The 13,756-nt window shown below is 37.4% G+C and overlaps 3 protein-coding genes across 3 annotated transcripts; all 3 read right to left on the reverse strand.

Moving 5' to 3' along the window:
• Positions 1-1,792: 1,792 nt before the first annotated feature.
• ifi27.3 (interferon alpha inducible protein 27.3) lies at positions 1,793-4,067 on the reverse strand. The gene is made up of 5 exons (XM_019065397.2): positions 3,929-4,067; positions 3,809-3,838; positions 3,268-3,429; positions 2,426-2,530; positions 1,793-2,154 (listed from the first exon to the last, which is right to left on the reverse strand). Exons 1-5 carry the CDS (start codon positions 3,936-3,938, stop codon positions 2,078-2,080), a joined length of 384 nt encoding a protein of 127 aa, XP_018920942.1. The 5' UTR covers positions 3,939-4,067; the 3' UTR covers positions 1,793-2,077.
• Positions 4,068-6,061: 1,994 nt separating this feature from the next.
• LOC109047715 (interferon alpha-inducible protein 27-like protein 2A) lies at positions 6,062-8,359 on the reverse strand. Its single transcript, XM_019065396.2, has 4 exons — positions 7,610-8,359; positions 6,991-7,026; positions 6,745-6,906; positions 6,062-6,579 (listed from the first exon to the last, which is right to left on the reverse strand). The coding sequence occupies exons 1-4, from the start codon at positions 7,617-7,619 to the stop codon at positions 6,380-6,382; spliced, it is 408 nt and encodes a 135-aa protein (XP_018920941.1). The 5' UTR covers positions 7,620-8,359; the 3' UTR covers positions 6,062-6,379.
• Positions 8,360-8,556: 197 nt separating this feature from the next.
• Positions 8,557-12,655, reverse strand: LOC109047724 (interferon alpha-inducible protein 27-like protein 2A). Its single transcript, XM_019065403.2, has 4 exons — positions 12,373-12,655; positions 12,239-12,274; positions 11,303-11,464; positions 8,557-9,210 (listed from the first exon to the last, which is right to left on the reverse strand). Exons 1-4 carry the CDS (start codon positions 12,380-12,382, stop codon positions 9,107-9,109), a joined length of 312 nt encoding a protein of 103 aa, XP_018920948.1. The 5' UTR covers positions 12,383-12,655; the 3' UTR covers positions 8,557-9,106.
• Positions 12,656-13,756: the final 1,101 nt, after the last annotated feature.

Here is a 13,756-nt window from a genome sequence, read left to right on the forward strand (position 1 = left end):
TAGTAGAGAAACTTTTGAGCTTTGGTTTTGATTTTTGTATCATTGATTGGATCCTTGACTTTCTAACTGATCGAAATCAGAGTAAGGGTAAATGGGTGTTTGTCAGAGGTACTGTCTTCATCCACAGGGTCCCCTGAGGGATGTGTGCTTTCTCCACTCCTGTATATTTTATACACTGATGATTGCAGAAGTAGGCATGAGAATAGATTTATTGTAAAATATGCAGATGATTCAGCTATTGTCAGCATCCTCCATGCTGATGAAAATGACCATGGCCTCGTGGTAGATGATTTTGTTCAATGGTGTGATGCATTCCTGCAAATAAATGTGTTAAAAAACTAAAGACATACATGCTGATTTTAGGCGTAATCAAAGTGATATAAGAGAACAACTATTAAAGAGCAGGAGGCTGAGGTTGTGGAATCATAGTATTTGGGATGTGTGATTGATAACAAGCTGAATTTCAATGTCAATGTGGAGATGACTTGTAAAAGGGGCCAGCAACATCTTTAACTTCACTAGCAGTAAGATTTTAGGAGTTCAGCAGAGTCATCCTACCGCCAGGTAGTTAGAAAAGCCCAATCTATCTTAATGGTTACTTCTCATCCTCTCTACTCTGAGTTTCAGTTTTTACCCTCATGATCTCGGTTAAGATTTCCTTCTGTTAGAAGTAATAGGTACAAACATTCATTTATCCCTACTTCTATATCTTTGCTAAATTCTGGTATGTGGGGAGTAGGTGGAAGCAGGTAGTTGTTTGGTCTTGTGTTGTCCTGTGTGTTTTTTTTTGGAAAGAAAGAAAGAAAGACACACACACACACACACACACACAGACTTAGTCATAATATAATTTATTTAAATAATTTAAGTGTTAAACAGCTTAATTAAAACAGCTTAATGTTACAGATTTTTCCCCAGGGACAGAGTTCACGTACAATGTTAGCCAAGACAATTTTGTTATAATTACATTTACCTATTTAGCAGATGTTTTTATACAGATATCACCAGCAATATTTCATAGGAGCAAACAATGTGTGCTGTGTGTTAAGTTAAACATTAAAGGGTTACTCCACTGCAAAATGAAAATTTTGTCATTATTCATTTACCCCCTTGTCATTCCAAACCCGTAAAAGCTTTGTTTGTCTTTGGAACACAATTTAAGATATTTTGCATCTAAACCGGTAGGCTTGAGACTGTCCCATAGACTGCCAAATAAATAACAGTGTCAAGGTCCAGGAAAGTATGAAAAGCATCGTCAGAATAGTCCATGTGCCATCAGTGATTCAACCGTAACGTTATGAAGCGACAAAAATACTTTTTGTCCATGAAGAAAACATAAATAACAACTTTATTCAACATTTCCTCTCCTCTGTGTCTCTCCAAATCAGCGTAGCGCCATTTTGTAGAATCTGAGCTGTATGCAGATGGCGTACGCTCTTCTGTGCCAGCAGCGCTGCGCCAATGCGCTGTTTTCTTTCAAACCAAAGTGTAAATACACGTAAAAAATGTATCCTTGTGGCGCGGCTGACACAGAAGAGCATATGCCATCTGTGTACAGCTCAGTTTTGCCAAAATGGCACTAAGCTGATTTGGAGAGACACAGAGGAGAGGAATTGTTGAATAAAGTTGTTATTTTTGTTTTCTTCGTGTACAAAAAGTATTCTCATTGCTTCACAACATTACGGTTGAATCACTGATGGCAGATGGACTATTTTGACGATGCTTTTCATACTTTCCTGGACCTTGACACTGTTATTTATTTGGCAGTCTATATGACAATCTCAAGCCTACTGGTTTTCATCCAAAATATCTTAAATTGTGTTCCGAAGACGAACGAAGCTTTTACGGGTTTGGAACGACATGGGTGTAAGTGAATAATGACAAAATTTTCATTTTGGGATGGAGTATCCCAAAATGAAGTAAGTTTAAAGTGGAAAGCTAGATTAGTACAGAATCTACAGCAGAAGAGAAAGACTATTATTATTATTATATATGAAAAACTGTTTTATACTGCCCATGTTTGTGGTTGTAGATTAGATAAATGTTATGTTTGACTTTATGAAGCCTCTTGGGGCATTTATGCAGTGCAGTTGCTAATTAACCTGGCAACTGAGCTCACGGCAGTTCCCACGATACCTCCGCTTGCGACAGCACCTGATTTTTTAAAACAAAAAGTAGTTTGAACCCGTTTTGATCACACGTTACCAGAACTACCATAGCAAATAAAAAACATCATGAAACAGACACTTCTGCTATATAGCATTTTACTTATTAGTTGGATAGACAGATGTTCAACTTAATACCAAAGCTTTTGCCAGTGTTAAACAGCACTTACACAGTTAAGAGAATTAAACCTTAATATAATGAAAAACTAAAACTAAAAACTAAAACCAAATCAGTACTCAAATGAGAATAATGGATTCACCTGTGGCTCCTGCACTGCATATCAATGGTCCACCCACAGCTGCACCCACAGTGCCGCCTAAGGCACCTATGACAGCCTGAGCTGCAACAGAGATTCCAGCCATACCTGATAAAACCAATGAAATTATTTAAAATGAGATTTCCACAACAGAATTCATACATGAATGCAGGGCCTTCACTTGAACTCACAGATCCTGAATAATTCAATATAGATTGGATTTTCGTGAAGTAGGTTACCTGATGTCTTTAATGTGCACAATTCATTACAAATGTATGCAGCATTATGTATAGCCTAAATAAAAAAGTCTAACCGCAAATATTTGTATTTTATTACACAGTTTTATCTCTTTAAAGACCAGGAGAAATATAATGTTATTTATTTCAATATAGGCCTACCAATAAACTTACAAACGAATGTCTTTTCAGATAAAGTTGGCCATCTCTGATTTATCAAAAGTGATATTCTGTATATTAATTATAAAATATTAACTCACATTGTTTATTATCATGTTAAACAAACATATTTAGCAACATATTTAACAAACACCAAAACATATAGCCTATTAATTTATAAGCTCACTCAATGTGTAAAATTCAAAACGGATGATATTTGCTTACATTTAGCTTACTACCTTTTTATAATTAGGTGTGGCCACAGTCACCAGACCAGTGTCATTCCAAATAGTGTCCCTTTAATTAACTAGACTACTATAGTTATGTGCTGTAACCCAGTGTGAACCCACAGTCTAGCTTAAACAGCCCTCTTTGTCGCATTTCATTTGAAATCGAGTATAGAAGAAATTCACAGAATGCAATAGCAGAGGTTTCTAGATAGGGGCACACCAGCGGCTTGAAGAGTTGCAACCACGGATCCAGCTGCGATCCCTCCTCCGTTAGCGACAGCAGCGGCTGACATCATAGAGGAGGCAACAGAACCTGCAGCAATCCCTCCTGCGGTGAAACCTGCCGCTGTTAGAACAGCCGGAGCTGCAACGACTGCTGCTACTATAGGTGGAAACATGGCATATTTGTAAAACCTTACTGATTTATCAGGTTATCAGATGTAAACAGCGTTCGCTCAAAAAACACTTTTGGCAGCTACAGAGAGAAACTAGTCGCCAGACAACAAACAAGTGATCAATCCTGAGCAGCAGCACATGAATGCCGACACGGTTTAGCACAGCTGCTGAGAATTCTGGACAGTTCCAGATCGTGCTGTGCAGAACCGAGCTCGAGTGGAAACGTAGCTGGAACCGTTCCTTACCGTTCTTAGAACTGTTCGGCCCGACCGTGGAAAAGAGGTATAGAGTCTAATAAAAATTTAGCAAAACTTTAAAGTCATGTCTTCTATCTGTAGTGAAAAGACATTTAGCATTTTATTCACCTGCTCCTGCGCCAGCTGCGATCAGTGTACCTTAGAAGAAAACAAACATAGGTTAACTGTCTGTGATTGTTAATATTAAATATTCTGCAGTATTTTCAGGTAGGCTAGCTGTCTACTTACAGGGATCCATCCTAAGTCAGCTGAAACAGGCTTGGACTGTCTGCTTATGCGAGAGAGTTGGTTTAAATGTTTTTGGGTGTGTCCTTTTCAGAAAACGAAACGAAACGATTCATCACAACAGTTTCATCAAGATCAACACCAACTGTATACACAATAAAAAAGCCAATGGATGTCCAGAAAGAACAAACACTAAAATGGTAAATGGTTGAAATAACATATATATGAAACTATAGGCTAAATTCCCAAAAAGGCATTTTAATAACTGACTAATAACCTTTTTAGTGTCATTAAAGTGAAATTATTCAACCTAAACATTGAAGCCTAATAAAACTGGTCATTTGATCTACTATTTTATTTATTTATTTATTTATTTTTTCAGAAGGAATGGTCACATGTGGCTGCTTTCTTACAGGAATAATGAGGGGTTAGTTGTGCATAAGCAGCATGAATATTATCACTGTAACTCATTTCTGATTGAAGGAGGGAGTCATGTTGGAATCATCCCCACTCTTTCACTAATACTTTATTTTGCTTGTTTTGTTTGAAGCTGAGAGGCATCAACCTGTAGTAAACTAACCCTCCATAGCAGGTTATGTTCAGAGAGTAATTTGCTAAAGCTGCTTACATTCTGTTACGTCAGTTTTTGGAAACAAAAGCTAAGGAATTTGTTAACTTATTCATAAACTTACCTGAGTATGTCACATAACCTGCTTTCTGGTCAGATGGCTGTATTATAATAGAGAAGATGGAAGAAAACTGCCATATACTGACACAAAAATACACAACAAATCTGTATATGATGTGCATAAAGTCAGGGTACAGAACAAATTGCATTCCTTTTGTTGTTATTATATTGTAGGTAGGTGACACAAGGGGAAGGTGACCCTGCAATCTTGTTTGTAAGTCAGTGATAAACAAATGATAAAATAAATTTACACAAATTATTTAAATGAATTAATAGGCTTAATCTCTTCATAATCATTCTAACCTCATACCAACACTAGTTGAATCATTTGGAGAACCTCTGAGACTATCATATGAGAAACTTATAACATGGAACCTGTAAGCTCCCGGAAGAACTTTAAGTAACCTCAGTAATCCTATCAATTTATAAAATTTAAGTAACCTGACAAAGGGATTCCAGCAGCACCACAAAGAGTGTATTATCTCAGGTGAAAGGCCATAAACCAGTTTTATTGTTAAACGGTTAAGAGTTTTTATTTTTTTTAACCTACTGCTGCACCAGATGCATAAGAGTAACTAGAGGATAGATGGGAAAAAAAACCAAACAAATAAACTGTTTGTCAGTTGTTGATAAACAACATTTAAGTTTAAACATTTACTGTATATTAGAAGTGACGTGACGTGACATTCAGCCAAGTATGGTGACTCATACTCAGAATTCGTGCTCTGCATTTAACCCATCCGAAGTGCACACACACAGAGCAGTGAACACACACACACACTGTGAACACACACCCGGAGCAGTGGGCAGCCATTTTATGCTGCGGCGCCCGGGGAGCAGTTGGGGTGTTCTATGCCTTGCTCAAGGGCACCTAAGTCATTGTATTGAAGGTGGAGAGAGAACTGTACATGCACTCCCCCCACCCACAATTCCTGCCGGCCCGAGACTCGAACTCACAACCCTTCGATTGGGAGTCCGACTCTCTAACCATTAGGCCACAACTTCCCAGTAGATAGTTACAGGGATCCATCTTGGACTCTGCTAAAGCACACAGACTGGATATTCTTAATTTGTTCTAAACTCTGGGTCATTTGCCTTGATAGCTCTGTGGGAGGATTCTTTTCAAGAAAGGAAAGCAAAACCACAAACAGAGCAGAACTTTGGACAAACATCGGAGGGAGGCTGATTCATCAGTTGTTTGCTTATTGTGTATCCTATACTGACCGATTTAAATAGTTCAGTTACAAGGACAAAACAGCTATCAGACGAGAAACATTGCTGAGAGAAGCTGTACAAAAGACTTTCTTACAAGAAATGGCGAGTGCTGGTCGGACTTGCAGATGAGAAAATGGCAAGTAGCCAGAGTTTAAAATAGCCACATACTGTATCCGCACAGAAATACACAACAAATGACAGTTTATCAAGTCTGTAGTGCTTGATAAAATAGATTGTTTCAAAGTGGTTTTAATGTAACAGAATCAGTAAAGCCAACTTCTAATATAGCCAAAGACAAATCCAAATTCTGTTGTAAAGATTTAAGTATGATATTCAAGGACATTCTTTTAATTACAGTTTCTTGCACTAATACTGAAAGGTGATACCTTGGAATTTGTCAAAACGCTAAATATTTTAATTGATTAATAAAAAAAAGTTATCTTCAATCACAGTACATGCACATTTTAATTGCACAAGCATAAAGCATTGACATGCACACAAATACAAAGTGCTCAAACAAATACATTGTTATCAGTTATTAAGAGAAGTCCTTATTTTGGTATAAGCATTTTGGACTCCAAAAAATCCATCTCTGTCTCTTCTCCTTCTTCATTTCCATCGTCTTCCTCCTCAAGTGAAGGTGGACTCTTGAAACGAGAGAACAAATCTGCAGCTCCGCCTATCACAGCACCTGCTGCTCCACCCACAGATGCCACGACTGCCGTCGCACCTGCAGACAGTCCAGCAGCACCTAACCAGAGTACAATCTTTAAATCACCACAAATCTGAAAAATGTTCTTGAGCATTCTGGGAATGACATAGGAGTCACAAAATGATTAACATTTTTATGTTTGTGTGAACACTTCCCTTAAAATAGAAAATGGACATGGGCACGTGGACTTTTAATAACGAATACCTGCAGACTGGAGGAGAGCGACCAAACTTCCCGCAGCCACACCGCCACCGTTGGCGATGGCTGCTGATGACATCATGCTGGCACCCAGAGAACCTGCTGCTATACCAGCAGAGGTGAATCCAGCCATGGTGAGTGCCACCGGGGCCAGTGCAACCGCACCAGCTAGTGGACATAAACACAAGTAATTATCTTGTGTACAACTGATGTGCTTTCATTTACAGAAAAGAATCCTCAGAACACATTTACCTGCCCCAGCTGTGACCCCAATTATGTAGAACAGTCCTGAAAATGGATAAAACTGATTAAATCACTGCAGATTATTATTATTATTATTATTTTTAAACAAACTCTGCACAAACCCTAAATTTTATTGGAATGCTTTTTTTTCTTTCTTTTTTAAAATGTTCATTGCAGTAGTTACTGGTTGACTAATATTTAATTTGATTCAGATTAGAGAGATACATTAGGATACTACCCAAATGGTTGACACATTTTTCTGATATATCAGTTACACTCTAAAATGAAGGAAGACTGTCTGTGTCAGTTATTGAGTGTAATAGTATACAATCATTTTGAGTTGTCATTTGCTTTTGAATTGTAATTTCGTCTTGTCATTTACTATAAATATTACTACTTTTCAAATATTAACCACGATTTTGAACACGCTCACCCCCAACCTTTCACTCATAAATATTGCTATTTGGACAAAAAAAAAAAAAAAAAGCCTAAATATTATGATTACATTTTCAGTTCGTTGTTTAGATATAGCAATATATTTTAGCCGGAGTTGAAATCGCGGTTGTATTTTACCTTATGCTACACTTCCATAACATCTCAAATTCAAGCAAAATTTTGCGCTACTTACCGCGTTTCATGATTAAAAAGATCGTACAGAACGATGACGTTGTTTTAATGCACACGGATTTGTGTTTAATTTGCTGCACAACAAAAGTCCCGTGTGCTCTTTTTCTTTTATTGCACAAGTAGGCTAACGTTAGCAGTCGAAACTCCCCAAATCAGAGTTGGTTTATTGTTTACATTTCCCCCTTATGAATTTGTTCAGTGCAGCATTCTGTATGTATATATGTATGTTTGGGTTGTTATACATGTTTAAAAAAAACATTCATATATTATAGAGTTGTTTGGGGTGGGGATACATTAAAGCGAGCTAAGATAACGTCACAATCGTGTTGCATTGTGGTCTATGTAGTGGCCTCAAATGTGCATATGAAGCCGACTCGTTCCTTCGGTCAAAATCGAGGGGTCAAGGCGCGTCTGAGAAAGACGCTTCAAAATTGCAGCGGGGATTCCCCCGAGGGGACGTGCTGAGTGAAGTTTACAAGTGCGTGTCTAAAAGTGGAGTGGAAAGCAGCCCTGAATGGATGTAGCCTATTTCTGCTCTAGCACCGTAACAAACTGTTGTTGTGTGGAAACAGATGTCTTCTTGAACATGTTTACCTTGAAATAGCTATTAATTAAAAAAATTATATATAATAATAAATGGTGGCTCTCACATGACCTAGATATGCCAAAGGCTGACCACACTGACCCAGCCAAACCCTGTAACAAGTGTTTGTTGTGGTAGTGTGAACTGGGCTTGTTTCTGATGCTGATGAAGTTATAAAAAATATGTTATAAAAATATTCAAATTTTGGAACCCATTTAGGTTCCTGCAGGGGTTTTAGCAGTGAAGCAATAGAATAACTGATTTTGGTTCCCCATAGAACCTTTCAATCAGTTCTTAAAAGCCCTTATTTTCACTGTATGAAGAACATTTTAATTGTTTCAAGAAACTTTTCATGGAACCACAGATGCCAATAAAGAACCTTTATTTTTAAGATTCTGGTCAACTTCAAACTCTGTATTGAAACTTTATTTTCTATATGATTATTCACATGTGTTTGTGGTGTTCATCATTTGTAAGTAACTGTGGATTACAAAAGTGTCTGTAAATGTAATTGGTCACATGATTACCACATGGATTCGTTTTAAAATAGTTATATTTTCACAAACTTTGCAAAACAGTGAATAAAACAGTGAATAATAATAATGAACAGAATGTAAACACAATGTAAAACTGCTTTTAGAACATAAATCTAAACATACAAATGATCCTCTACGATTAGACCACAGTTTAATGTGACTTGGAGCTGTAGAATGACCCCACAATTTTGTTTTCAAAAGTGGCAAATGAAAAAAAAAATCAGATTTTTCTATATGTGTTTCGGGGGTTAACATTCTTATTTCCAAAATGTAATGAAAAGTTAAAAATCAAGCTACAGGCAATTACTTTAAACACACAGAAGCTGCTGCTAAACTCGTTTAGCTGTGATCAGAAGCTCTTTGGACTTCAGTAGATTTCTTATTTCCCCTTGAACAAATCAACTGCTCGACCTACTAGAGCTCCTGTAGCACCACCCACAGATGCTACACCAGCTGTTGCTGTTGCAGACAGACCAGCAGCACCTGAAAACAAGGACAGAACACAAAAAGCCTTATAACAGCAATAACTGAACTAGAATGAGAACAGGTGTACACAGCCCAGTGATGACATACATGTTCATTCGCAACTTAGACAACCGTGCTGTAATATTGATAATTCACACATTTTCATTTAAAAAGTAGTTATTTTGATCAGATCCATAAAATAATAAACCGTTAAACTCCTTGTTTAAAAAGAGAATATTAACCAAAAGTTTAAATGCGTAAAGATTGTATTACATTGTAGTCTACTATCCCAGCATCAGGAAACAGTCCTCCATAAAATGCGCTGCACACATCTGAATATTTGGGTTGAACTGTTCCTGAACAGTGTTGTAAATACAACTTAACCACTGATTTCTAGTCGTGTCCTCTTTTAGAAGACCAAACAAAGTATTTTCACTTTCACAATGAAACACACAGCGTCTTCACAACATGGCGGCTGCAATGGCAGGAACAATAAAGTTACGTCTTCTTTCTTTGCGTGAACATTTGAGCGGCATTGTGCAAATCTTCCCACATCGTGACGTAGACATGTGGGGGCGTGTTAGAATAAGCCGTTTTAGGAGGGTGTGGTCGAGTCTTAACTTTTATAAAGAACATCTCTTTGGGTTTGAGACTTTAGTCTTTGCAACTTTAGGGATCTTATCTATTCGCGAAACAGCTTGTTACACTCCAAAGAGAAAGGAAAACTTGAAATCGCATCATATGACCCCTTTAACAATTTTGGTCAGTTTAGAAACTTTGCCGTGTGAAAGCGAACCACACCAAGAATAAAAAGCAACATTGTAATAATTTTAATCCCTGTTTCGGAACAAAGCAATCAATCTACAGGTGTGGGAGCACAAAACGCACACGTGCATTCAAAAGCGATTTTAATACCCTGCGTTTTGAGAGCAACTCCCTGATGTGCGCAAATTAGGCTACATAACATATCTAGGCTGTTATTAGTATGTAGGCTATAATAGGTTGTGCAGTTGTCTATAGCTCTCATGCTTGAAAAATTTGGTCTATATTTGCACTTTGAATATTGAGAGTAGCCTACTTTGATTATGGTTGCACTAATTGTTTCCACTTAATAAGACAGAACAGTGTTGTTTATTTTTATTTATACCGTTTTTATTTCTATGTTCAATTTGTGAAAAGGAGTTCAGTTAGGTCTGTTCTAAGTTCTAAGGTCTGAAGAGACTCATACAGGAGAGAAGCCTGTCAGTTGAGTTGAGTTTGTGTAGCAAAACCTTTTACAGTGCTTGAGTGTTGCTGCCATATGATAAATCATACTCAAAGTAGAACTGAAATGACATTTATTACAAGATGACTAGTTAAAACAATTCAAAATGCACCTGCAGACTATTTTTCCAGTCATGTATTTGGTCCTTGAGAATTTTTTAAAAAATAAGGTGAAAATTTCTCGCCTCGTTCTCGTGAACCTAATCTCGTGTCTTGTCTCATCTCTTGAGTTAAGTGTCAGTGTTAATGATAATGAAACAACAGAAGACGAGGAGAAAATCACTCCCTGCAACTCCCTGATAGACCCGCGACTAGCAGATCAACGTGCCTCTTCATTTGTCTCCAATACGGTAGGAAATCCAATTTAATGAAATGATGTTTACTGTGACAAGATGATTGACAGGGCAGTTTAAACAGTGACAGAATACACGTAAATAAGCAACAGAGCGTCCATAAAGAAGCAGCTATGACAGTATGTCCCAAAGCTTGCCTACTATCATTCTACATACTCAAAAGTATGTACTTTTTCTTCACAAAAAGAGTACATACTTTTAGGGAATAAATTGTCTGTCTGTATTTGTGTCATTTAAATATCACTCTGTTTTGTAAGAATATTTGGTAACGATTTACTTTAGGAAACAATTCTCACTATTAACTAGTTGTGTATTAGCAAGCATGTTACTAGCTTAATAGCTGTTTATTAGTACTTATAAAGCACATATTAATACCTGATCTCCCCTCTCCTTTGGGGGTCAAGGCTCACTCCTCCAAGGCTACTTAATTAATGTGTTTGATTGTTTTGCTCGTATTAAGGCAGTTATACTCCTAATAAAGAATGGGTAAATACCTGCAGACTGGAGGAGAGCGACCAAACTTCCCGCAGCCACACCACCCCCGTTGGCAATGGCTGCTGATGACATCATGCCAGCTGCCGTAGAACCTGCCGCGATACCGGCACCAGTAAAACCAGCTATCCCGAGCGCGACCGGGGCCAGAAGTACGGTACCAGCTAATCAACATGAAAATGAACAAATAGTTAAAAGCAATTCTGTGAAAAATTGTCATTTAAATTATTACATTAATAACTAGCATTTCACCCCTAATGGAATAGTTCACCCAAATATAAAAGTTTTCTGAAAATATTAATATATTATGATAATATTATTCAAGATGTAGATGAGTTTTTCTTCATCAGAACAGATTTGGAGAAATTTAGCATTACATCACTTGCTCACCAATGGTTTTTCTGTGGTGTGTGTGTGTGATATGATATGGGGAGAAGATGTTAATAGATTATTAATAATAATAAAGTAGTAATCATGATTCCTGTAGTTATATTTATTATTGTGATATTTGTAAGGAACAAGAAACCTCTGGCCAAAATACCAGTCCATAATTCATATTTGTTTAGAACTGTTTTGGCTTGCAAACTGTGCTTGATCTGAGCATTTTTCACTGGAGGAAGCAATATTATGGATACAGGACTTATTTTAGTGAGAAGAAGTTAAAAACATCTTAATTGATTACTTATGGTTTACTTATGGATTGTTGTGATGTTTTTATGAGATGTTTGAACTCTCATTCTGACAGTCATATATATATATATATATATAAAAAGATGTAGGCCTGCTGCTAAATTTCTCCAAATCTGTTCCGACGAAAAAACAAACTCATCTACATTTTGGACGTCCCGAAGGCGATTACATTTTCAGCAAATTTTAATTTTGGGATCAACTATTAGTCTTCTTTATGCTTCTGAAAAACATTTGATCGTACTACGTACCAGCCCCAAATGTCATCCCAATGATGGTGAATAGAGCTAAAGTTGAAATATAAAAGATTTTTAAATAAAAACAACGAAAGAAACACAGAGGAGATATATTTGTTTTGTGCCGTTTATAAAAATTGGGTACTCACCCGGCGGCATGCTTTCGAAGAGTTTACAATAAACTACAACGCGAGAATAGGCCAGTGACTTTGACAGTACACATGACTTGTTTTTGTACTTTTTAGACTTTTGACTTGGACTTTGAAGACTCCACGCCCCAGTGACGTACAAAACGAAACTGATATGTAGGCTGCTTCTGTTTCCTAGAATCGCACCATTGGGCTGTTATTGTTGGCAAGCAACTGCTTCTTCCAGAGATCGTCTTACTAAGCTTACTTCTTCTATTAATCCCATTCTTTCTCTTTCATAAGCTTCACCTAATTTCTTTCTTTAATTTTTCTCTTTCTGTGATGTACAGGTGCATCTCAATAAATTAGAATGTCGTGGAAAAGTTCATTTATTCCAGTAGTTCAACTCAAATTGTGAAACTCGTGTATTAAATAAATTCAGTGCACACAGACTGAAGTAGTTTTAAGTCTTTGGTTCTTTTAATTGTGTTGATTTTGGCTCACATTTAACAAAAACCCACCAATTCATCTCAACAAATTAGAATAATTCATAAGACAAATAAAAAAAATAAATTTTAAGGGAATTGTTGGCCTTCTGGAAAGTATGTTCATTTACTGTACATGTACTCAATACTTGGTAGGGGCTTCTTTTGCTTTAATTACTGCCTCAATTCGGCGTGGCATGGAGGTGATCAGTTTGTGGCACTGCTGATGTGTTATGGAAGCCCAGGTCTCTTTGACAGTGGCCTTCAGCTCATCTGTATTTTTTGGTGTATTGTTTCTTATTTTCCTCTTGACAATACCCCATACATTCTCTATGGGGTTCAGGTCTGGTGAGTTTGCTGGTCAGTCAAGCACACCAACACCATGGTCATTTAACCAACTTTTGGTGCTTTTGGCAGTGTGTGCAGGTGCCAAATCCTGCTGGAAAATGAAATCAGCATCTTCAAAAAGCTGGTCAGCAGAAGCAAGCATGAAGTGCTCCAAAATTTCTTGATAAACGGGTGCAGTGACTTTGGTTTTCAAAAAACACAATGGACCAACACCAGCAGATGACATTGCACCCCAAATCATCACAGACTGTGGACACTTAACACTGGACTTCAAACAACTTGGGCTATGAGCTTCTCCACCCTTCCTCCAGACTCTAGGACCTTGGTTTCCAAATGAAATACAAAACTTGCTCTCATCTGAAAAGAGGACTTTGGACCACTGGGCAACAGTCCAATTCTTCTTATCCTTAGCCCAGGTAAGACGCTTCAGGAGTGGCTTAACAAGAGGAATAAGACAACTGTAGCCAAATTTATTGACACGACTGTGTGTGGTGGCTCATGATGCCTTGACCCCAGCCTCAGTCCATTCCTTGTGAAGTTCACTCAAATTCTTGAATAGATTTTGCTTGACA

This window comes from Cyprinus carpio, chromosome B13, assembly GCF_018340385.1.
Source record: "Cyprinus carpio isolate SPL01 chromosome B13, ASM1834038v1, whole genome shotgun sequence".
Taxonomy (NCBI): Eukaryota; Metazoa; Chordata; class Actinopteri; order Cypriniformes; family Cyprinidae; genus Cyprinus; species Cyprinus carpio.

Excerpts from the sequence above, each read along its gene's own strand:
- LOC109047724 (XM_019065403.2), bottom strand. Across the intron at positions 11,465-12,238 it reads TGGGATGACATTTGGGGCTG|CTGGTACCGTACTTCTGGCC; the intron begins GTACGTAGTACG and ends CATGTTGATTAG. Across the intron at positions 9,211-11,302 it reads CGCTCTCCTCCAGTCTGCAG|GTGCTGCTGGTCTGTCTGCA; the intron begins GTATTTACCCAT and ends CCTTGTTTTCAG.
- ifi27.3 (XM_019065397.2), bottom strand. Across the intron at positions 2,531-3,267 it reads TGCAACTCTTCAAGCCGCTG|GTATGGCTGGAATCTCTGTT; the intron begins GTGTGCCCCTAT and ends TGGTTTTATCAG. Across the intron at positions 2,155-2,425 it reads ATGCAGTGCAGGAGCCACAG|GTGCTGTCGCAAGCGGAGGT; the intron begins GTGAATCCATTA and ends TTAAAAAATCAG.
- LOC109047715 (XM_019065396.2), bottom strand. Across the intron at positions 6,907-6,990 it reads TGGGGTCACAGCTGGGGCAG|CTGGTGCGGTTGCACTGGCC; the intron begins GTAAATGTGTTC and ends TATGTCCACTAG. Across the intron at positions 6,580-6,744 it reads CGCTCTCCTCCAGTCTGCAG|GTGCTGCTGGACTGTCTGCA; the intron begins GTATTCGTTATT and ends TACTCTGGTTAG.